At 44.3% G+C, this 24,061-nt stretch overlaps 1 protein-coding gene across 8 annotated transcripts in view; it reads left to right on the top strand.

Annotated features, from left to right (window-relative positions):
- The window catches only part of CAMK2G (calcium/calmodulin dependent protein kinase II gamma), a 183,496-nt gene that overhangs the window by 88,074 nt on the left and 71,361 nt on the right, over positions 1-24,061 (top strand). For all 8 annotated transcript variants that reach the window (XM_025212676.1, XM_025212712.1, XM_025212689.1 and 5 more), the window contains exons 4-6: positions 673-732; positions 20,891-20,945; positions 21,334-21,399. In XM_025212676.1, coding sequence (XP_025068461.1) covers positions 673-732; positions 20,891-20,945; positions 21,334-21,399 — 181 coding nt within the window. The remainder of the gene's footprint in view (positions 1-672; positions 733-20,890; positions 20,946-21,333; positions 21,400-24,061) is intronic.

Genomic DNA, 24,061 nt, shown 5'->3' with positions numbered 1-24,061 from the left:
AGAGAAGCTTTTCCTGTTCTTGTTATTCTCCCTACATGACAGTCCTGCTTGAGCTGATATTGCCTTTCTGTTGGAATAAATGTACTTAAAACTTTGCCAACTCTTCTCATCTATGGATCTCAAAATTCTTGATCAGCATTTCGCCAGGGAGCCCAAGCCCATAAATGGGTGCTGAAATGCAGTTGCCTCTAGGATCGATCGCAAACTGCAGGCTCCCCCATGTTGGCTGTGCAGTAGTTTTGACCTGTTTTATCATCGTCTTTCTTCTGGAAAATGGCACTTTTTTCCACAGAGAACTGGTGGAACTCATTTCATGCAAGTTCCTTAGTCTCTATGGAGAAAATCCCTCAAGAGAAGTAAAGTCACAGAATTCATTTAATTCAAGCTAGTACTGCATGAAAGATCAGTTTTTAACTCCTGTACTACCAGCTTTGAATCGAAGTTGGCTAAGCAAACCCACAACGAATGGAGCTGGGGTAGATGTCCACAGCCCGGGGCACCCAGCTCTTAGGGCAGTTGAGTTCTTGGGAGGCTGCTGCATTCCAGTTGCGTTTTGTCCTTCCGGAAATCCCCTGGGTTGCTGGGTTCTCTCCTATTAAATTTGAGAAGAACTTCTGTTAGGTATCCGTTTTTCCTTCTGTTCATCCTACTTCTGTTTTTCTTTCTTTCCAGATCACCAGAAACTGGAGCGAGAGGCCCGAATCTGCCGACTCTTAAAACATCCAAACATTGGTAAGTATCTCAATGAGAGTGTGGCCAATTCAAGCATCTAACAAGTGTGTGATGTTTGCTAGACTTCTGAGCTTGGCTACTGGATGCTCACAGCTAACCTCTGCAAAATTTTAGCCATATTTGCATAGTGTGATGCCATAAGTTGCTCTTTCTTTCTACAGTTCCTGTGCACAGAACTATTTACGATGCTCTGTGACACTGGAGAAAAGACCTGGAACCCCTCAGTCCTGGTATATACACTTGTAGCTCACAGAGGTGCATTGTGCACCCCTCCATTCTTGTACAACAAACTGTCCTTGATTTTTGTGGCATGGTGCTCTGAGTCCGTTTGGCATCCTGCACCAAGGGCAAGTTTCTGTTGTATCCTGCTTCTGCATCCTGGCATCTTTTTCTGAACACCCACTGAAAGCTGTATTCAGTAAGATCTCCCATTAAAGCACAGTGGATTGAGCTCTTGGCTCCTGTCAACGTGGTGGTCACAAGCTCTGAAAACAAGAGAGCCAGTACTTTGTTTCCACTCTTGAAACTGTTTTTTTTGTTGGGTTTTTCTTGTGTGTGTGTTTCCAAGTGTCACTTGCACGTCGTCTGTTTCCATGGATATGCTACATGCAGGTTTATTTTCTCTCCCAGAAAAACAGAGGGGCAGAAAGAAGTGCCCACTCTGAAAGCTTTGGTGACAAGCTAAAAATAAATGATGGAGCCACAGGGACAGCTCTGACTTGAAATAAGAGGAGGGGAAAATTTAAGACCCAATTTCTAACAAAAAAATACATTATTTACTAAATAGGAGAAACAGGAGCAGGATTGTGTCCTGTTCCAAAAACCCATGGAAACTTGCCCAGCAGTCCCACTTCAGTGAAATTTGACATTATTTACTAGAAACTGCCTTGAACAGAAAATGTGGACCATGTTCTCTGCTTCTGTTTTTTCTTTAAAAAAAAAAAAGGTAGGGACTAGCTAGAAACTAAACTGGGGTGCCTGTTTCCCTAGGGAAGAATAGTGAGTAAGTAACACCATTCTGCCTCTTTCAAGTATATGACAAAACTACTCTAGGTACCTCTGCTGCCTGGTAGACCTGTAGTAGAAGACCTGGCTCTGTTGCCTTCATACGGAAGGCCTGGGTCTGCAGTCATCTTAAGAGAGGTTGCATCTCCTAAGTGCTATATTTAGCAACTCTGGAAACTTAAAGCCTCAAGTCTTGGTCCATGGGTAGCAGCCATGTACTTCAGCCCTAATCCAGATAGATTGGATGTTTAGTTCAGGTTTTGTGACCCAGGCAGCCCTTTGACCTCCTTGCTAACATTGTTAATCACCATCCTGTTGGTTTATATTGCATATTGCTGTAGATCTATATTCAGTTAAAAAGATGTGTATCCAAAGCTTTTAATTCCTATGGCACTTTCCAAAAATAGACCTTTTGTCTGAAAAGCCAGGAGAAGGATGCTCTCCTACTACATTTATAGTATATTCTTTTTGTAAATATGTTCTAGCCCCCAACTTCCTCCCATCCCTGCCCCACCAAGGGCTTGGGAGTGGAGTTGAGCTTTGAAGCGTGTTCTGAAGGCCAGCTGGTGTATGCTATTTCAAAGGCAATGAGCAGTTCCAGTAGTCAGGGCCCTCAACATGCAAAACAATCTGCCATGAGTGTTCAGGTAAGTGTGCTATTAATTGCAACCATACATGTATGGCACTGAGAGAGAAGTAGTGACCCAAAGAGACCATTAGAGTTTCTCTACCTTGAGGAAAAAGCTACAGTCCAGGGGGATCTCCTCTAGGACACTTCAAAATGTGGCATTTGTTACTATTCTCCCACTGGGCTTTATTAGTACTGATAAATAAACTGGCCTGTATTGGTTCAAGGTATAGTAGTGTAATAAGGTGCTAACACTCATGTTAGTAGTTCACTTCCAGATTTCTTGAGACCCAAAAGTTGTTGGTTGGTTATTTGCATGCTGGAAATTAGGCAAGAGATGGTCATGCTGTCATTTTCTTTTGGTCTTAAATTTCTCTCTTTCCCAGTCCTCTCTCCTCTTAATTAATTCCTACATCTCTTCTTGTCAGGCCTCTGCAGATTAAGTATTGCATGCAAGGACAAGAGCATTTTCTGAGTGGATCTGGCTGTAAATGGAAACTGAGATCCCGTGAGCATAGGTAGTTTCTCTCTGCAGCTGGAACCCAATATTGAGGTTACTCAATACCTTGTCTGGTATTGGATGTGTCTTGGTCTGTAGTCCATGACTTGAAGTATGGAGTTTTAGAAAGGAAGATGGGGTTGAAAGGGCACCTATAAGTCATGGCCAGCAGTCTCACTTAAACTCTGAAGGAAATGCACCATTTTTCCCCTCCTGGGAAGAACCTTTAGTTGCTTTAGGTATCAATTTAAATCAATGTGGCTGTCCCAGGTCATAGAAAGGTACCCTCTAGGTGCTGTCAGCTCTGAATCCATTATTCTGTAATGTGCCTAGCATGAAAATTTCTGCTTATTGCAGTGCGTGAGTGTGCACTGTGCTAGTGATACTGCCCAGCCACCAAAGAATTATGCAGATTGGAGCTTGGTGACAAGAAAAGATTTAAATTATTTTTGAAAATCCTGTAACAACATGTACTGAGATAATAGGGAGGACTGGTGCCTATGATCTGCAACACAGTTGCTGGTAAATTATTGAAAGGTAAACGTTTGTCCCAGATGTAATTGGCTGTCCCTTTTCTCCTGGACTTGTGGGGCATGCAGTATGCTAGTGGCTAATTTGCAGGTCACCTGGTCTGGCATAGCAACTCCAAAGTGTAAAACCATAATTGCAGCACTTCTGTTTTACTTAAATAGGTAACAAAAAGGTTATTTAGAGTACAAAGCAGTGCTGATGGTGCATTTGATTTTTATTACGTTTCCCTTGCTGTCGCTCTTTTCATAATGACCACCTAGGGATTTATCCTGAAATGCCACCACCCAGTCTCAGCCCTAATTATGGGCTATTGCTCTGTAATTAGCTGTTTTGACTGTTTATGGATGCACTGGGGCCAAGGTAATCTCAATAGTGTAATCCTTTTGGAGGTTTATTGTTACAGTGCAGTTATTCCTCGATCCAGAGATGTTGGCATCCTCTGGAGGGAAGAGACTTATCTTGAGGCAACTTCCAGAAAGCCCTCATTTCCAAAGGCAAATTACTTGTAGGCAATATGTAAAGTGCTCTCAACTGGCTACCATCCAAATGTGTCTGACTTGAGTGCAGCATTTCAGACCTTATTTTCTTTGAAGTAGGGAAAATGTGGTCTGGGATTTTCTTCCTTAACCCTTCAGTTTCATTCCTCACAACTTTGTGCTGACCCTGAGTGGCAGTAAACTAAAGTCCAGTGGAATGGGGATCAGGTAAGGACCCATCCACTTTCATGTACTGTTCCAAAAGGATAAGAAACAACATAGCTTTTACTGCAGAGGTGGAAGTACACAGGAGGGGAGCAGTAGGAAACTTGGCCCTAATCATGTCATTTTTAGGCAGGCAAAACTCATATGGCAGTCCATGAGAGCTTTTCCAGTGTTTCCAAGGTAGGTTCTGCTCCTTTAAACATTCATACTCAAGACGGCTTTTATAGAGCTGTGTATTGCTTTTAACACTCAGAAAGCTTTTTGGCTTCTTTGGAAACCATAGGCAAGTGTTTTTACATAGTGCATGGACAGCCAGATACTACCTCTTGTCTTGTAGTTTGAACTATAGCAGGGGTGGGCAAAATGCGGCCTGGGGGCTGGATGTGGCCCGCCAGACCATTCTATCGTGCCCGCGAGGCCCCTAAAAAATTTAGAAAGTTAACATTTATCTGCCCCTGGCTGCCTATCATGCAACCCTCAATGGCTTGCCAAAACTCAGTAAGTGGCCCTCCGCCCAAAATAATTGCCCACCCCTGAACTATAGAATCAAGCTTCCATAGGCATAGTTATAGTCAATCCATTCAACAGGGTTAAGCAGGCTATTCATTGCTAGGATAAAATGCACCTTTTATTTTTCTTGTCAGAAACCAATTCAGTTAGTTCAGCAGTGTAGTTGCTTTTAAGAGTCTCTTAATTTAGTTGCTATCCATACTGTCCTAGAGAGGTTTGAAAACTTTCCCTTGGCATCAGTACAACTTTTGGGAGGCTTGAGAGCCCTAGTGTCACCAGAACAAACATATTCTCTATCCTTGCTTCGGTTTTTTAACTACAGATAGCTAAACATGGCCTTGTCTGTACAAGAGCACCCAAAGCTGCAGTGGCAGGAAATGTGAGGGGAAAAAAACCTTGTAGATGGAGCAGCAGTCTTGAATTGCACCTGATTAATCAACGAATCTCAACATCTGTAGTTTGAAAAGTTTTTCCCCTTGCTTCCATTTCAGTGCAGGAAGAATATCAATTCATTTTCTTATTTTATTGCCTCTTGTTCTACAAAAGGCAAGGTGAGGTTTGGGGTTTTTTGGCTTTTTGTATGTGTTGTTTTTTTTATTGTAGCAACCAATCAGTTGGCAGAGATGTTGGACAAGTTTGTGACATGAAGAAAGGGCACTTTGTGCCCCAAAGCTTGGTCGCTATCTCTGCCCAACTATACAGATGTCCCAATAAAATGTCATAAACCTTTTGTCTTGTACATTTTCTATACCTTCATGGTAGAGGAATGCAAAAACACCCCAACAGTATTTGTTCTACAAGAGTTAAGCAATTGGATTTTCCCTTGTATTCCTAGATCTAAAATATCTCACTCAGAAATTTTTCCCTTCCTTGATTTCATTCTTAGTATGCCAGCTGATGTTCTTTTGTTTGCTGTGCTGCTCTCTGAATACAAGTAGATTGTCTGCCTCCTGTTAGACATCACATAGCCAACAGCCTATAGCTTCTTTGCCCATAAAGTAAGCCCAACCTGATTTTGTTTTGACATTCTTTTCTGTTGCTAGCTTTTTTGCTCACTGGCCTGCAGAACAGAATTCATTAGGAGCTACAGCAAAGCACATGTACATGTCATGTCATGTGTGGGCACTAAATGGGCTACTGTTCCCCTAATGTCTGTTGTGATGTCTGTCTTTAGTTGCTTTAGTGGTTCACATTCTTTATTCGTTTGAAGAAGTTTTGAGTATCAGCACGTTGTCCTAGGTCTCTGTAAGAATTACTGCTTTTTAGGTTTCTCTGTATCCTAATATCTGGGTTCCTGATAACATTTCCTAGAATTTTTCAAGTGTAGTTTTTCCTTCCTGCCTTTTTCCTATTGGACATTACCATGTTTATGGTTTGGAAAAAGACCAGGAGACATTTGTTGTAGGTGAATTTAATCTCTTCTGACTTCACTAAGTTTGACATGTCTTTTGTCAGCTGGTGTGCCACTTTAGAGGCCAGTTCCTGTGGGAATATGATGTTGAGGGTTGTACAAATAGTACCCAAGTTTGTCCACAATCAAATTTTGTGGGTTGCTGCAGGGCCAGGGCATTGTGCTTAAGTATGAGGAACTTTGGTTAGTCAGAAATGTTGTATGGGTCTGCCTGTGAAATGTTAAGCAGTGACCACAGCTGAAGGCCAGACACCAGACTTGACGCTTGGTGGTTTGAACCAGTACTTAGACTTCTCCGTCTTGTAATTTTGAGAGATCCATTCCTGTTTACTGTATCTTTACTTATTATTTGGAATAGTTTTTCAACAGCCTTTTCCTAACAAGGAAGCTAAACCTATCCCCTTTTTTTGAACAACAACCACCAAAAAAAAATACTTTTAAAAGTGTTTGCTATAAACAGCAAGTTCAGTTTTTTCTTTTCCTTGCTGTAAAGGTTTAGGCTGCCTTTGAAACGAGGACAAAGGAAACATTGTGTGCAGAGACAAGTTAAAATGCTGGCTATAGCTGCTTCCCAGCAATGGGGCCAAATTTATCCCTGCTGAAGTTCAGTTGACTGATCTGATACAACACGATAAAGAAATATGGCCCTTTGCATTCAAACGGTCTGCTCTCTGACTTTTCTAGCTTGACAGGGGTTGTGATGCTCAGCTTGTTCCTTGTTTCCTCGTGAACCTGGAAGTGAGAGGGAGGGGCCTGGACTCTAGCTTGACAGGGGTTGTGATGCTCAGCTTGTTCCTTGTTTCCTCATGAACCTGGAAGTGAGAGGGAGCGGCTTGGAGAGTGGCCTGTATGAATTCCTTGTAGTGGGAGATACGTAGTTCATTGCTTTCCCAATTTTTGAATGGTTCTGTTTTGGAAGATTTGTGCCCTACTTGGGTGATGGCTGGGTTGCTATGGCTTCTGGGAGTGCTTTCAGCAATGGTTCCCAAACTGACAGATTGTGTACCACTGATTTTAAAATGATACAACCCTAAGTATCACCAGCAAATTTTTTCATACATATAGGTAATAGACTATGAATTAAATCAACATTAAAACTTTTAGTAATCATAAAACATTGTTTTATCAGTTACAGTAGCCATATAAAACAATTGTAAATTGGAAAAAAACCCAGTGTAAACTTACCAGTGATGCTTTTGGGGATGTCTTTACTGGGTGGAGTGAACTTGCTTGACAGAACACAGTATTCGGATGTCTGGTGGGGGGCTATGTGTGTGGGGTTTGGAGCCCAGGGAGGGGGGGATCCCACATGCCCTGGCAGGATGCGAAGTACTGTGGGTCAGGAATGAGGGGCAGCAGTCTGGGGGGGCTGTGGCTTGGTAATGACAGACACAGACAGTGCCCAGCAGGTAAGTCTGTGGAGGGGGAGGAGCAGAGGCAGAGGTGGGGGGCCAGATCAAGGCTCCCACGGTGAGGGAAGAAATAGGGCAGGGGCTGGGGTGAATGGGATCCCAGGGCCAGGGCAGGTTGCAAGATGGAGCCATGGGAGGCTCATCCAGGGGTGCTGGGGGGGCATGGCTCCCTGCCATTGCACACATTGCAGAGGAGGCATGGGGGGCACATGCCCCCCACCCCCTGATTTGTGCCTGGGGCAGAGGTGGGCTGCACGCTGGGCTCTATGCCCCACTGGCTGTGGATGCTACCATGTGCTTTCCACATGCTGACTGTGCCTTGTCCCCTGCCTGCCCAGTGGCGGAAGGCACATGACATTGCACCCAGCTCTGGAGGCAGTGGCAGCGGGGTGCACAGCTCAGCAGGCAGTCCGCCTCTACCCTGCACATAAATCCGGAGGAGGGTACGTTCCCCCTGTGCCTTCTCTGGGGTGCATGTAATGGCAGGGGCCCCTCCCTGTGCCCCTGGACAAGCCGCCTGGGCTCTGACTGTCCCACCACCTGCCCCGGCCCCCCATTCATCCCTGCCCCACACCCTCCCTCACTGTGGGGGCCTCAGTCTGCCCCCTTCTTCCCCCATGCCCCTTCCCCCCAACACACTTACCTGCTGGGTGCTGCTTCACACGCCGTGTGTGTGTGTGTGTGTGTGTGTGTGTGTGTGTGTGTGTGTATGCCCCCCTCCCCCCAGCCTTCCATGTACCACTTGCATATCATCTGCGTACCATTGGTGGTATGCATACCACGGTTTTGGAACCACTGGCTTTCAGAATGAAATAATAATGTTTCCCCCATTTTATTATTTGTTCTGTTTTCTCTTTAGCTTAGTGGGGTGGGGGCTTAGAAAAGTAAGAGAAGGAACAAAGCCCGTCAACATCAGAGGAGTCAAATGCCTTCTATCCCATAAGTGTTTGACTGTTGAACTTTAAATCTCACGTGGCTGCTAATGCATATCAACTCTGTCCAACTGAGAATTCCCTGAACTGTTGGTACTCTATCCCTTAATTTTTGCCTGTGATATTCTTTCTCTTATTTTTATCTTCCAATAGCCTTGTCTGTTCTTTCAGCTTTAGAAACATATTTCCCCCTTATCACCTCAGTTTAGGGGCTGTGGAACAGCTCTGCACTTGTTAATCATGGTGCATATGCTACGTGTTCTCCCATCTTAAGATGCCTTAAAATGGCAAACCAGCAATAAATGTTCTATATGCAATATATGGCTGGTTGGTATGGTTCCTTAAATTGAATGTGTGGCAGGGCCAGGGCCAAGGCTGACTGTCAGCTTGTTGTTGGCCCTGGCCTTGAAACTGTACTGGGGCCAATTTCAAGACCCCAGGGCCAACAGTTGGCTGATTGTTTGCTCCAGCCCCAGACCTTCGGGCATCTGGCTTTCAACTTGCCAGTGAAAGGGGAGCCTGGGATCATGATCCTGGGCTCCCCCCCGCACTGGCAAGTAGAAAGGGTTTAATTGGGATCTGGTCCCTGATCCCAAGACTTGCCTTTTGCCATCAACTTGTGATGGCAGGGGAGGGGGGGTATGATTCTCTGGCACCTTCAAATCGATATTTGTCAGCAGCTGTAGTAAAATTATTCAGATATCTTATTTAGGATTTTGAGAGAGCCAAAATGATAGGTTCAAACTGAGAATCTTACAAAAGGCAAAGAAGGAAGCATAATCCTTTGCATAAATAATATTAAGGAGGTATAAACGGCGCCTTTTTGGAGTTGCTTCTCTGAAAAAGCCCATAGAAATTGTCAGTCTGCAGGCGGATGAAGTAACAGGTTGCATTTTAAAGACCACAATTACTCCATCATTAGGATTCTAGCCAGATGTCCCTGAATAATGTGAACTGATATTTTCTCTGAGAAACATGTTAGGAAAACTTAGCTTATTGTATATGCTGGCTGGTTGGCATTGGCCATGCCCCTGCTGGGGGGGTGGGGGTTAAGTGTGGTCCTTGCAGGACAAGGAAACTGTAGGACATTAGAAACCAACCTTTTGGCAGGCCTGGCACAAATTAAGCTCAGTGTCCTCCCTGAGTGCCACTTCACTTCCATGCCCTTGCCTAATCCACTGTTCTGCTTTCTGTTCCCTGCCCTGTGCTTCTTTCTAATCACTGCTCTGTCCTGTGCTCCTTGCCTGATCTGTTGCTCTGTTTTCTGCTGTATCTGCCACTTGTCTTGACTGCCCCCTTCTCTGTCACATGCCACACACAGGCTGCTTGTGCTACTGGTGGCACACATGCTGCCCATTAGTTACCCCTGCCTTAGGATGTGGCTAGCATCAAACACTGCTTCAGCCATGTTGTAGACAGAAATAAAGGAACACTGATCATAGGACAGATCTTGGATTTATGGCTTTTATTTGAAAACATTTATAAAATAGAAACTGGGAAAAAGACTAATCCAATTGAATCTCAGCTTCTATTTTGGATTCAGTTAAAAAAAAGTTTCCATTCCTTTGGATAAATTGGTCCATTGCAGCCTTGGGACCCAGCAGTGTGCTGGGTCAGGATAAGAAAATGAAAGTACCTGCAAGTGGAAGCCTGATCCATCCCACATTGTTCCAAGCAAAAAAACAAGCGGAACAGAAGGAAGAAGTAAATTGTAGGATTTTAAACAGCTCTTTTAGTGTTAGCCTTGTGTTGGCTTGATGCACACACAGTTGTATGTAAAATTTTAAACAAATTGCAGCATATTGTCTTTAATTCATGGGTAATTGGGAGCTGTATCATGATTGCAGTTGAAGCAGGACAGAAGCAAAAAATCCCAGTTTATGCAAACTCATTTGCCTTTTGCAATAGGGCTGAATTGGGTTTAGCCAAGTGTTTAAGAAACGTGCTAATCTTTCCTCTTGATATCAAGGTTGCAAAATAAAGTTAAAGGGATGAATAAAGGTCAGCTAAAGTTGAAATGTAATTAATATAAAATATTGAATGGAATGTGTTTTTTCCTTTTCCTATTTCTTAAACTGGTCTCTGAGCAAATATTTATTCCAGAGGGTAAGCTTAGTCAAGTAGTGTTCCTGATTTCCCAGTTTCTCAACCTGGGTTGTGTATTCCTGGAGACAGTGCAGGGAGAGGAAGGAATGTGTAAGAGGAAGGGAATGGAGAAAAATGTATGGGGGAAGGAAGCTGGGAATGAAGATCAAACTCTAGAATGGGTCTGAAGTATATTGGCCTTTTCCAAGGAAGCTATGTATTGAGAAGGGAAAACTATTTATGTTCTCTAGGGTCTTAAAAGCACAGCCAGTGTGAAATGGTTGGGTTTGGGGAGCTAGTAACAAGCTGAAATCCATACAACAAACATTCAGTAACCTCTCTCCACTGAACAGCCACAAGGAAGAGGAGGGGCAGAGGGGAGACTAATCCTTTGGGAGTGGTTAGCAGCAGCATGCAGTGTCCTGTTAGCTAACTGTCCTGCTGCTGTTAGTTACCATTCTAACAAAGTTGGTCATTAACTGCTGGAACAGATGATTTCCAGAGGATTATTTGTATTACACACTTTAATGCCTTTTAATAGCAAATTTTTAATTAAAAGGGAAGTCCTTTTGGAAGCAGCCCGAGCAGCTGCAAATGAATTCTGCGTGTTTAATGTAATTAGGAAAACAGCTGGGATGGGAGCTGAACCATCCTCCGTAGACACAGGTTTGCGATGGCTCCTAATGGGACTTGCATCTTGTTTGTTGGGAACAGTGCTGGAAGTGTATTGACACTCAGCCAGTTACTGAAGTGGTAGAACAATTCTCTCTCTGGCTGTTAAGATGGTGAGCAGGTGGGGAGATGGGGAGTGGGTGGTAGCCATCTGTGTCAGTTCACTTTTCATGCTGCAGATGATCGTGTTCAGTTTGCCGTCTGTCAGGCCATGTGTATTTGTATTTGTAGCTTCAGCATCTTCTGGCAAATATTAGAACTTCTTCAGACAAGAGTGTGGGGCAAGCTTAGAATCTAATTTTATTCCACCCCTTCTCCCTAGCAGCAGTCTCTTGTACCCCTCCAGTACATCTCCCCTCCAGGGGTTAGGGGATATATCTAACATGTTAATGGCTCCAAGAGGGATGCAGACACTCGCCTGCTGTCTAGCTAGAATCTGCCCAGAGGTGAGGTTGCTGTTGTTTCTAGTGAGTGGCTGTCATTTTAATGCACCATTTTCATTCCAAAATATCCCAGAGCACTTGCAATTTTACCACTATGGCTACTTGAAAGAGTTGCTGTGTGGTCATTACTATGACATGGGGGACAGAAATCTACATTACTATGTATTAGTTCTTCTGTGGGTACTGTGGGCAAAGCGACTTAATTTAAGCAGCCCAAGTGGTATGTAGTTACAGCTCACCAACTTGATTAGCACACTGGTAAGGTTATCCAACAGTAAGGGTGAGAGAAACAACATGCTGAATGTACCTCTGCTTCAAGCTCTGAAAAGTACAGAATTCAGGTGAGGTATAAGCCAGTTCTTCTCTTCAGCCTTAACTCTGCTTCCCTTCCCCTCCTCCTGCCACTCAGAACTGGCAAGTGTCTTTGAGGTACACATATATAACTGCTTCAGTTTGGGATTGCCCTGTAATAGGCATATGTGGCTAACTGCAAAACAGTTTTGACAGTTCTGTGGGGCACAGCTCATTTAGCTGCACATACTCTGACTATTCTCCTCTGCATTAAGGTAGCCATCCTGACTGCTGTGGATATTGCTTGCAGCAGGTTGACAGAGTTCACGCTGATATGAAACCCTCATTACACTCAGAGGGACTGAGGGACCTTTTTTCAGTGCTGCGTTGTGCAGCAGAAGAACTCATGGTGCTCTTTGCAAGGGGATTTGTGGCAGTTGTTGGTATGATGCAGGAGAGTCCATTAGAGGGGAGAGGTAAGTGCAGGTTCTAGACAAAGTCCTTTGAGTGAGGGTCAAGAAGAGGTAACGTATGGTAACTCTGGGCCAGCTTGTGCTGAACAGAAGCAGTTGCTTATAGGGCAGGCACAGCCAGCTAGTGTTCACTAAGTACACCCCAAACATAGCTTTGGGGCCTTAGCAAGGACATGGTTTGACAGTTTCATCTATTGTTTGTATCCCAGTATTGATTGAATTTGACTGAATTTCCTGCATCTCCAATATTACCTGGACACCTTCACAAAAACTACAGCACTTCGACGGGTGAAATGAATAGGTGCATTTTTTTTTTACTTAGGAGTTTGGATGAACTCTTGAAAAAAAGTGGAAATGTGTCCTGTAGTGTGTATGATAAACTTAAATTACAGGTTTGAGAGACCCACAGTATCCTGACATTGTATTAGTCTGTTGACCATATACTAGTCCTTAGAATAGGAAGCTGTACTAAGCTTTAAAGTAAAATCTAAGTACATGTGAAGTCTAGAGCACTTGGAAATATCAGCCCTTAAACTACAGCTGTATTCTTGGGGCAGAACTTCCAAAAGGAGCCCTTGCGGGAGGCAGGCAGACAGCAGGTAACTCGCATTCTTAGAAAGCTCTTGAACTTCCAGAATGTAGCCCTTGCTCAGGTTCAGTGACCACAGCATGTCAGCTTGAGTCACTCACTTTGACCTCAGGCTGCTTGCAAATAGACCTGCAACAGAGCCTCATATTTGGTGCATGTGTGCAAATGACTTTCTCTGGCTTGTACAACTTGGCTCAGGTGACACTGGACATGCATTTTTTCCCCTGAATAACTCCCCCCAAATACTGCTTTTCTAGAGGGGCCCCGGATGCCAGATACATATTGAGATGAATCCTGTCTGGGTGATATCAGAGCCATAGTTTGATTCCCAGGAGCATGAGAGAGAGAAGAACATGGCGACCAAAAAGTTTGGTGTTCTTGCTTGTTTTGGTGATGTTAGCATCACCAAAACAAGCGAGAACACCAAAATTTTTGGTGCCACAAGACCCTTGCTCTAATTACCCTGAGTTGTCATAAGGCACAGAGGTTTTTCAAGACTATTTTTTAAAATTCAGGGAAAATGTCTCTTCCAGCAGTAGACTGGGCTCAACCTTAATGATAATGTCTTATAGAACAAGGCCAAATTACTCAGTTGCTTATGATGGGAAATGTAGAAAAATACTGCTTGGTTGGGACTGCAGGAGGAGTTTCAGTAAGCAGAATGTTGTTACCTGAAGGTTTCAAACTCATAAAGTAGATGAAATGTTCATGGACCAACCTCAGTTTTATATCTTGCCCAAAAAGCACTGTTATGTAGTTTGGTTCACTCTAGCAACCTGCAAGGGCATTGGTTCATCAATGACTCGATTGTGTCCTTCCTGTATTGCCATCACCTCTGTCTATGTGACACCCTGACAATCCAAAAGTTGTTCTCCTACTCGCTTGTTTTCAGAGTAGTAGTATTGTTTTCAGGCAGCCTGTTTAGACTTCTGCAGTCGTCTTTAGGCCTTACCCACACTATAAATTTGGTCTAATTATGAACCTGGATAGAGTGCTGCAAACAGTGAAGTGTGTACATGTGATTTTTAACTGTGTTGTAACTGGACTGAAGTCTTGAGCCAAAGTCCTTAACCATGTTCTGAAATTGGATTAAATTCTGTGTCTCAATTCTTGGGTTTTTTTTGGTTTTTTTCCCCCTTGCCCCTGTTGCCATCCTAGCAGATTCATTCATTTGCTTTATTTTTGCTTTTTGCCCTGTCTCTTGCTTGCCTCCTGAATCAGCACCTTTTATCTCCTAGCTGAGAGACACAATCTGTAGTAGCTGTCGTGGTGGCCTGCAAATATGCAACCTGGGCAGGGATGGAATCTCTACAGCTGCAAGATCTAGGATGATTGTATACTGCTCCCCATTCTGAAAAAAGCTTCTGGCTAAAACAGTCCTGCTGGAAAGGAAATGTGGTTTGAATGATCTCTTCAGAGCTACCGTTTGCTAATGGAAGTAACTGTATCCCCTTCTCTCTTAGTGCTGTGTGGGCAGTGTGAATGAACTCCTCTGGGAAGCCCTTGGTGTTTACGTGATTAGTCATGAGGACTTTGGCATTTCCTAGGTGACCTGCTTCTGTGCTAATAAAACATGAAGCTCTGCTTTGATAGCTTGCTGCACTAGATGTATGAGTATCTTCTGCCTAAAGAAGGAAGCCATGAGATGCAGGTCTGCAGTAGTCTCAAAGGAAGTGATGGAAGCTTCATTGCTTGAATAATTAAAGTACTGTTGAATGCAGTGTAGGAAACAGTCCTTCACTGCAGGGAGATGGGCGAGATGCAGTGATTGGGGGTTTTGTTTTCCCCATGTCCTTCAACTGTTGTTACTTTTGTAAGAAGCAAGGGCTTTTTCAGTGGTATATTTTATTGGGCTACCTTTACGCTGTATAACTGGTCTAATAAATGGTGCCAGCAATAAAACCCTTCTTACGCATTTCAGGAATCATCATGGTTGTGACAATGCTCCAGCCTTCCTTCTGTAAAACATGTTTGTGACTGGAATTTTTCATGACTTTTTCTGCCTCTGGTTCTATACATGTTTGCTAGTGTCTTTTTTTTTTATATTGTTAAGCACCATGTGAACAGTTAAGGAAAAGTCAAGAAGCTTTTGCAGAGCTAAAGGTGTCAGACTGAATCACACCAGTGTGGTAAGGAGAAAGATGGTAAGGTGGAAAAAAGAAGGAAAGTGTTGAGCAAGGGTGCTAGGGCTACCAACCTTCACAGGATTTAGAGATAGTAAGACCTCCATTTTCATGACCATCTGAAAGCATCTGCCCTTTTGCTGAGAGAGTCTGGAGGTGATAAGCTCCTATGTGTTGGTGCCCATTGCCACGTATGAGATGGGTCCACCTCAGGAAGAGTTGAAAGATGACTGGCTCTCAGGTGGATATGGAGAAGAGGTCTGTGTATCAGTTGGAAAAAAAGATTTTTAGGCATTAAGCGTGTTGTAAGATTCATAGAAGACCACAATGAGCTGAAGTGAAGTAGAGTACAAAACAGACTGTAAAGTCCTTCTGTCCATCTCCTAGTCAGCCTGGAGAATGAGGGAGGCACCTACAGGTTTTTGTGCTGCTTCATGAGGTGGTTGAATGATGTTATAAAGGAGCAGTAATGTTAAGCTGATCATTTCTGGTCATTGGGGTTGTACTTGAGAACAGAGTAAATAGCTGTAATCTGTATATTAAATTGGTAATTGATCATGAGCATGCAACTGATGGGACTAGTGCCTCCCTTGTCAGATTTCAGGGGGAGAAGCCTGACAGGAGACATGCAGGGTAGTTTGGTAGGGATTGTGCTGGGGTGGGATGAAATAAAAAGGGCTATTCCTGTTCCATGGTGGAGAGAAATGGAAGCAGCACCCAACAGCCTGGATATGTGCTGTAATTCAAGGGAAGGAGAGGGTTATTGGTTGTGTTTGAATAGTCCACTGTCCCCCGAATGGGTATTACTTTTCTCTTTTTTTTTTCTTTTTCTCTTCCTCTTTCCCATCTTTGTGGACCCTCTGTCTCTTGTCTTCCTACCTACATTACTACCAGCATCAGTCATTCTTCTACCATCTGCCAACATCCACTGTTGTCTTTCAAACCCTTTCTTGCCAGGCTGTTCCAATGCCCCATCCCCTGGAGCTCACTGAATTCCAGATTGATTTTGCTCTGAGATCCCCCTCCCCTGTGGCCACAGCACTTTCTCTCATGTGGCCTACATCCTGCAATGAAGTCTCATTCTCTTTTCCTTCTGGGCAGCCGTCACCATGGGGACCACTCTATCCTATGGGTCAACTCTCTGGCTATGCAGAGGTTTCTAGTTCACTCGTGAGAGTTCCACTATTTAGAATCAAACTACAGTTTTGCTTTTTGAAGGTTCTTCTATTGCTTCAGAACTCTGCCCATAAAACTGTTCGTTGCTTGCTGCCTTTCAATTATCTGGTTTTTGCCTTTCCATTCACCTTAGACATTCATATTTTACCAGATGTTTTGGACATCTCCCAGCCTTTTTGATTTTCTGTGATGGGAGTTTTCAACCTTTTTTAGTACCCCTGGTGGCCAGACATGGAGCAGGAGGGGACAGGGGGGTGCGTGGCTGGACCTGGGGGGTGAGGGGGAAGGGTGGTGAATGGCCGGACGTGGAGCAGCAGTAGCATGGGGTGGTGGATGACGGCAGTGGTGCAGAGGGGTGCCGCTGCCCTCATCCTTCTCCTGGGAGGTGGCAGTGGTGGGTGGCGGCGCTCTGTCCCCGCATTTCCCCTAGGGCTTTCCCAAGTACCCCCAGCGGTACACGTATCCTCGATGGGCAACCCCTGTCCTATGATATGTCTTGGCAAACTGAGTCTCTATTTCCTTTCTCTCTTTGGGACAGAAATGTTTATTTGCAAGAAGGAGAATCATTAACTACAAACCACATTTTTGTCCTGGTGGTTGCTTTTCATTTATCTCCACCATCTACACCTTTAGTATGAGCCATGGACCTCAAATTCCTCTTTGTTCCCTCTAATACTAACTTGTTTGTTGACACCTTTGTGTAGTGCTGTTTTGACATTGTCTGCTTCTGGCTCCACTTCACCTCAGCTGGAGTTTTCATTCTTATTTCTCACTCCTGATGTGACTACTGTAGCACCCTCTCTGAGGCCTCTTGTGACTGCAGTGTGTCGAGAATGCTCAGGCCTACGTTCTTGCATCAAAATGTGTCCCTGGGATACCTTATCTGCACACAACTAACTTTTTATTAACCATTTTGTTTTGTCACCTTGTTCCTGTTTATGATAGTTGCCCATGGATTTGCTTTGTTGATCTTGTGGACCTCACTTTTGGTTTCACTCGCCTCTCTCTCCCATGTGCCCTTCCCACCGATCATTGCTTTTGGCAGAGAGCTGCCCTCTCTGCAAATCTTTCCACTTGGAGCCAGTTGTTTTGTTAACTAAGCAGTGCTCCTTATTTCTAATCTCTGTCCTTTTTCTCTTTGCTGCTACCATCATTGCTGTGTTTGACTCTGCAAAGCATTTATAATTTTAGTCTTAAAAGTAGAAGGTTTTTTGCTAAAAAAATAATTTGAGTTTGATTACTGAAAAATAAGGTGTGAAAATGTGGACTTGTGCACACCAAGAACAGGGGTTTGGCTTGTTTATTTGTGGTGTTTGAATGCATCTGAGCACTATATTAGTCCTGGGCTAAGAGCCTACTATATTAAGTGTGATATAGATGATTCCTGCCTTTTCCCTCCCCCTCCCCCCCCCCCCAAAAAAAAAATTAAGTAACTAAAGTCCTTACAATTAAAGAGTAGAAAAAGAGAGAACAGATGAGCATAGGCAGACAAGGGAGAAGAATCAGTTGATCAGTCAACGCAATTAATTTGAGGACTTAGCCCATGGATAGGGCTTTTTGGGGGCATTACAACAAAAGAGAACTTTAAGAAGGTTAAAGAAGTAGCTTTGTCAGCATTTCTCCTGCATGAGAGAAGTAGCATGGGAGAGAGCATACAAATGCTTGATTGAAAGTTTTAACAAGTCAGTGATTTGGTGGCTCAGGTGACACTGGACATGCATTTTTTCCCCTGAATAACTCCCCCCAAATACTGCTTTTCTAGAGGGGCCCCGGATGCCAGATACATATTGAGATGAATCCTGTCTGGGTGATATCAGAGCCATAGTTTGATTCCCAGGAGCATGAGAGAGAGAAGAACATGGCGACCAAAAAGTTTGGTGTTCTTGCTTGTTTTGGTGATGTTAGCATCACCAAAACAAGCGAGAACACCAAAATTTTTGGTGCCACAAGACCCTTGCTCTAATTACCCTGAGTTGTCATAAGGCACAGAGGTTTTTCAAGACTATTTTTTAAAATTCAGGGAAAATGTCTCTTCCAGCAGTAGACTGGGCTCAACCTTAATGATAATGTCTTATAGAACAAGGCCAAATTACTCAGTTGCTTATGATGGGAAATGTAGAAAAATACTGCTTGGTTGGGACTGCAGGAGGAGTTTCAGTAAGCAGAATGTTGTTACCTGAAGGTTTCAAACTCATAAAGTAGATGAAATGTTCATGGATTTGGAGGCTGGTGTCCTGGGCCAATTAGAGGTGTGAATTTACCCTCTGGATCCTAAATGAGAGAGGCTGTAAAGGACCTTGAAGGTAAGAAAAATTTTGTTGTTTGATGCAACAGGGAAAAAGGAGCAGTAAATGGCTATGAAAGTGGGCAGATCTGATCAAAGTGACAAGGAGACTTTCTGCAACAGCACTCTGGATGTTAATAGGACAGGAGTGGGCAAAATATGGCTCACAGGCCTGTTCTGGCCCATGGCAGATCCCTTGGTCCCACCCAGCCCAGGTGTGGTGTGCAACCTGGGCTATGGAACATGCAGCCAGTCCTGCCACCCTCAGGCATGCCATGGTGCTGGGGTATTATGGCAGCCAGACTTGCTTCCCAGCAGCCCTGGTGGCAGCTCCTTCCACCTTCCTTCTGTTGCTGCCAATCTCCACTGCCCACCAGGGATTTTGGACAAAGTGGGCAGGCAGGATTTCCATGGAGACCCACCCATGGCTTTGTCCCTGGCCCCATGCTATCAGCCCCCCAGTCCTGATCCTCTTCCTGGCCCCAGCCCTGCCCACATGCCCCACTCATGGATGCTGCTCTCTGCCTACCTGTGGCTGCATTCTTTTCGCTTCACTTCCTCTTGGCCTCTTGGGGAGTTTGGGTGAGCTGTTGTGGGGGTGGCACTGATCTGGCCCATGACAGCTCACCAAAATTCCCTAAGTGGCCCTCAGGCCCAAATAATTGCCCACCCCTGTAGTAAGAGGACATTTGTCAAAGTCAGTAGTTAATGGAAATGCTGGAGTAACTGAGGCCTTGTCTGTTGCAAAGTTGTTCTGGCATTGCAATGTCAGCTAGATATGTGGAAAGATCACACCCTGTAGCTGTTATAGATCTGTCACTAAAACCCCTGGTGTGGACGCAGCCCTACTGGTAGCAACAGATCTGCTGTTTGTGGGAGCTGATGTAACTCTGGCAGCAGAAAGTCTTCTTGTTTTGGCAAGGCTGCATCTTTTGGTCCCCAAAAGGGGACCAGCTTCTTTACTTATAGGAGCAGCAACACTTTAGTATGTAGTACACTTCAGCCATGTGATGAGAGCTAGAGTAGTGTTTGCTGTGTGCATGGATAGGAAAGATAGAACCTTAGGGTGCCTATATGCATGCTCCAGTGCCTTCGAGTTGGAACGTGCTGGAGCAGACTCATTTGAGTCTGTTGCAATGTTCTAATTAGTGTGCTGTGGCATCTTGTGTATTCAATGTCCTGCACTTCAAAATGGTGGCAGAGGTGCTTTAACTAAAGCTCATTGCATGAGCTTAAGTTAGTGTCCCTGCTGCCATTTTGAAATGAAAGATGATGAGTACACAAGATATTGCGACATTAATTGGAGTGTGTATAGTCACCCCTAGAGATGGTATGCAGTCTGGAAATGACGAGAGAGTCAAAGATCATCCCTAAGTTATGGGCCTAGTTTCATAGTTTCTAGAGTCGGAAGGGACCTAGGCAGATCATCTAGTCCATAGACTATATGGAACAAGTTGACACCTTGGGCATCCATGAAACTTCAGACAGGCTGAGGTTTTAAGTTTTGCAGAACATGGGTCTGGAGCAGAGGGGTCAATCTGTATATGGTATCCACATAGTGATGCTATTTAATGATTATGGATGAGATAACCAAGCGATAGGAATGGAGGGAGAGAGAAGGGAACAAAAATAAAGGCCTGTGAAACCGCACAGAAGGCTGCAGGGAGAAGGGTAAGGAGGATTCCTGAAAGGAGTGATTTTTAAAAAGGAGAACCTGGAAAACAAAGGAAGATCCAGTTCTAATTAGATGAGCATAATTGGCTATGTTGCAGTTAGCTAACATCACAGAGGATGGAGATGGAATACTAGCTCTGAGATTTGGTCAAGAGCAAGTCGTTAGGTTTGGGTGAGAGCAGTTTGTGGGATGCAGTGGTAGATGCTGATTAGAGAGTATCTAGGATAGAATTAGAGCACAACAAATGTAAACAGCATGTTCACTGAGCTATGATATATCTTTCCTTAGGGAGGAAAGGAAAAAGGAAAGTCTTGGTTAAGATGCAACTGGAGTAATAGGTGGAGAGACTAAAGTATGTTTTACTGTGAAATGTGAGAGCCAGGGGAGGTTAAGGAGAACCATAAAGATGGGCTAGGAGTGGATGTAAGGAGACCAGAAGGTTCATTTGAGTTACAGAGGTCTGAAGGTGTTAGGAGGAAAGCAGATAAATATTTTATGCTTTTTGATCTGATGCTGGAGGGGGACTGCATGAATGAGACTAATGTTGGAGATAAGGGCAAGAGCATAGGTTCTTAGTGCCCAGGTGAGGAAAATGGTGGATTGCAGGGATGGAGTTGGAAAAAACTTTGGTTGTAAAATTCCAGAGCAAGTGACTCAGATTTGGTACATCCTCCATGTGCATTCTGAAGCCCCCTGTTTCTTGCTTGTGTTTCTGCAGTGCGGCTCCATGACAGTATTTCAGAAGAAGGTTTCCACTACCTCGTCTTCGATCTGTAAGTGCCTCTCTTTTTGGTTTTGATGCTTTAGTGCTGATGTAAACTACAGATTGTTAAACTGAGACTAAAAGATGCTTGAATCCCTCTTCCCTTCCCTCTGGGGATTTACACACCGGCCACAGTCACCTTGACAGTAATCTGTTGAGAGAGGATCTCTTCTGCAGCAGAGTCCTGGCCTCCGCTCTGGGGACAGTAGTGGCTGCTCGGAGGGTTCCAGAGCACCTCTCTTGTAGGTAATCCCATATGAAGCTGAGTAAGGCAGACTCCTGGAAGAGCTTGAACTGCAGCAGAGAGTAGTCTGTCCCAGGAGCAAGTGTGTATCCCTGGGGCTTCCTAGCTGCACCTGAGTAGTCTCTCTAACTTACTTTGTTCTCTTATGCTTCAGGGTAACTGGTGGGGAGCTATTTGAAGATATTGTAGCCAGAGAATACTACAGCGAAGCAGATGCTAGGTAAGATTTGCCTTTTTATGTACCAATCCTGATGGGGAGTGCAGTCAGTTTCCCCTTTATCTTGTGTTGTGCATAGCTTCTGTATATGCATCTCATTCCCTACATGGAAAGCCTTTTTTCCCTTGTATTGCTAATGCAGATGTTTCTGAATTGCTATCACCACAAGCAGTGACATCAGTTTTTCACTCAACAAGGTCTGTCTCTTGCCCTTCTACAGATACTGCTTTGCATTTTGCTTTTGAAGCCTCACTGCCTCATGTTTGCTTCTGGGGTGGGAGCTGCAGGGCAACTTTGGAGGGGTAAAGTCTGAGTGGAAGAATTAACATGTCATGTGGTTGCATTTAGGGATTGGAGTCCTGGATTCCCAGGCTCTTATCCCAGTTCTATGAACAATTTATTTGTCTTGGGAAAATGTACTTATTTTGTTTGCCCAGGGTGGATAAAAATAAACAATTTAAAAAATAAATAAAAATCAGATTTTAATAATATTTGTTATTATTTTAAAGGTGCTTTTTAAAAAATAAACCTGTATAAAGGTAGTTTTAATTACGTTATGTTAAAGCTGAAAGGTATCATCATAGTAGAGGAATCAGAAGTTCTAATCATATACTATTTGAGACAATATATTCATGTAACCTTCTTAGAAAAGTTTTATAAATGCGTTACAACAGGCTGTGGGCTATATTAGGGGCCTAATCTTACGGGGTTCCCAGAGGCTCCTCTGTAGATTAGTATAGATTAAAGAAAACCACTCTTCCCAATGGGACTCAGTACTTAGTCTAGAAGATCCCATTAAGTATGTCTATGATGTTTACTTTGTTTTCAAACTATTCATTTGTCTCTCCAGAGATAACATCCTTGTTAACAGCAGTATATGCAGATGAAAGATAACAGACCTGCTTACCTACCAATCAGCCCTATTGTCTCTCTGCAAGATACATGCACAGTCAAGCCCTTACCCCTCTCTAAAAGTGCAAAGTTACAAGGAGTTAAATGAACAGAAGATTGTCGGGAGTGGAGTAGATCTGGGCAAGGAAGAGGAGTCTGGAGATAAATGCAAGGAGGCAGGGATAGTAGAGACAAAAGAGAAATGTTTTGAGCAGAATGTTGTCAAAATTGCAAATACTTCCATAACAACCACTTTGCAGCAGCTGCTCTGAAGAAAGCAAGAGGAGCCAAACTAACTGTCCTACAAAATGTGCTATAGAACTCAGAAGTGGACTGTTTTGAGTGATTATATTGAGAAACTGGCCTAATCTGATGACAATTTGTGAACAAAATAGATGGAATTGTCATAGCCAAAGTTCTCAACATTGGGATAAGCAGAAATGTATGCTGGCTATTAGACCTGTGCAAAGCAGCAACTATTCTCTTTGGATTCGGATTCAGTCAATTCAGACGGACAGTGATTTGATTCGGGGGCGGGGGACTGCAGGTGCAGCATTGCTGGGAGCGGGTGCTACGCCCTGCTTCTGCTTGCCCAGCCAGGGCAGGGAAGGTTGCAATGCAGGCACGGCATGCTCCGGACAGAAGGGGGCAAGCTGCCTCTCCCAGTGTTGCCGCACCTGCATCCCATACTCCCCCGCCCCCACTCCCAGTGTTACTGTGCCCACATCCTGCCATCTCCTCTGGCTGGGCAAACAGGGGCAGCACCCACTCCCCGCTGCCCCCTTCCACCCAGAGTTATCTGCACCTGCATCGCACCCCGCCCCAGCTGGGCAAGCAGCAGCAGGCATAGCCCCTCATGCCCTGGCTGGGCAGCTTGTCCCAGCCCCAAACCCTCCCTTGCTATGGAGGTGTTGATCTTCCCCCCCCCCCACCACAACAGACTTACCAGCTAGAGGCAGCTGTGCCCAGCATGGTGAGGACTGCTGCCTGTTTATAGCCGAATCTCCAAATCAGGCTGAATCTCCTCCGAATCGAATTGGCTACCGAAGCTTCGCACAGTCCTACTGGCAATCCTGAAGCCTTTTTGTTTCCTTGAGTAAAGGTTATATTAAACAACAAGAATGCACTTCTTGTAGAAAACAGTGATTAAATCAAGAATTCCTGACCATTGATTTAAACCATATCCACTCTGTTTGCCTTGGTTTTGCCAGGCATAAAGGGAAGACTAAAGGACTTCAAGATGTCCAGCCAACTGGTGTAATGAAGTGCAGGACGCTGAAGTAGAGCATTGTTTTTCAACAGTAAACAGGCTATTGTAAGAAGAGAGGTAGGCTTGTGTGCCCACCCTTCTAAGACAGTACTGGGCTCCTTACTAACTATTCTGGTCATCCTTTAATTCATAGATTCATAGATGTTAGGGTCAGAAGGGACCTCTATAGATCATTGAGTCCGACCCCCTGCATAAGCAGGAAACCCCTGCATAAGCAGTAAAGAATACTGGGTCTAGATGACCCCAGCTAGATACTCATCTAACCTCCTCTTGAAGACTCCCAGGGTAGGGGAGAGCACCACCTCCCTTGGGAGCCCGTTCCAGACCCTGGCCACTCTAACTGTGAAGAAGTTCTTCCTAATGTCCAATCTAAATCTGCTCTCTGCTAGCTTGTGGCCATTATTTCTTGTAGCCCCCAGGGGCGCCTTGGTGAATAAATACTCACCAATTCCCTTCTGTGCCCCCGTGATGAACTTATAGGCAGCCACAAGGTCGCCTCTCAAC

The sequence above is a fragment of the Alligator sinensis genome, unplaced genomic scaffold (assembly GCF_000455745.1).
Source record: "Alligator sinensis unplaced genomic scaffold, ASM45574v1 scaffold109_1, whole genome shotgun sequence".
Lineage (NCBI taxonomy): Eukaryota > Metazoa > Chordata > Crocodylia > Alligatoridae > Alligator > Alligator sinensis.
The sequence above is the reverse complement of the archived record's forward strand: the minus strand, read 5'-3'. Positions and strand labels throughout refer to the sequence as shown.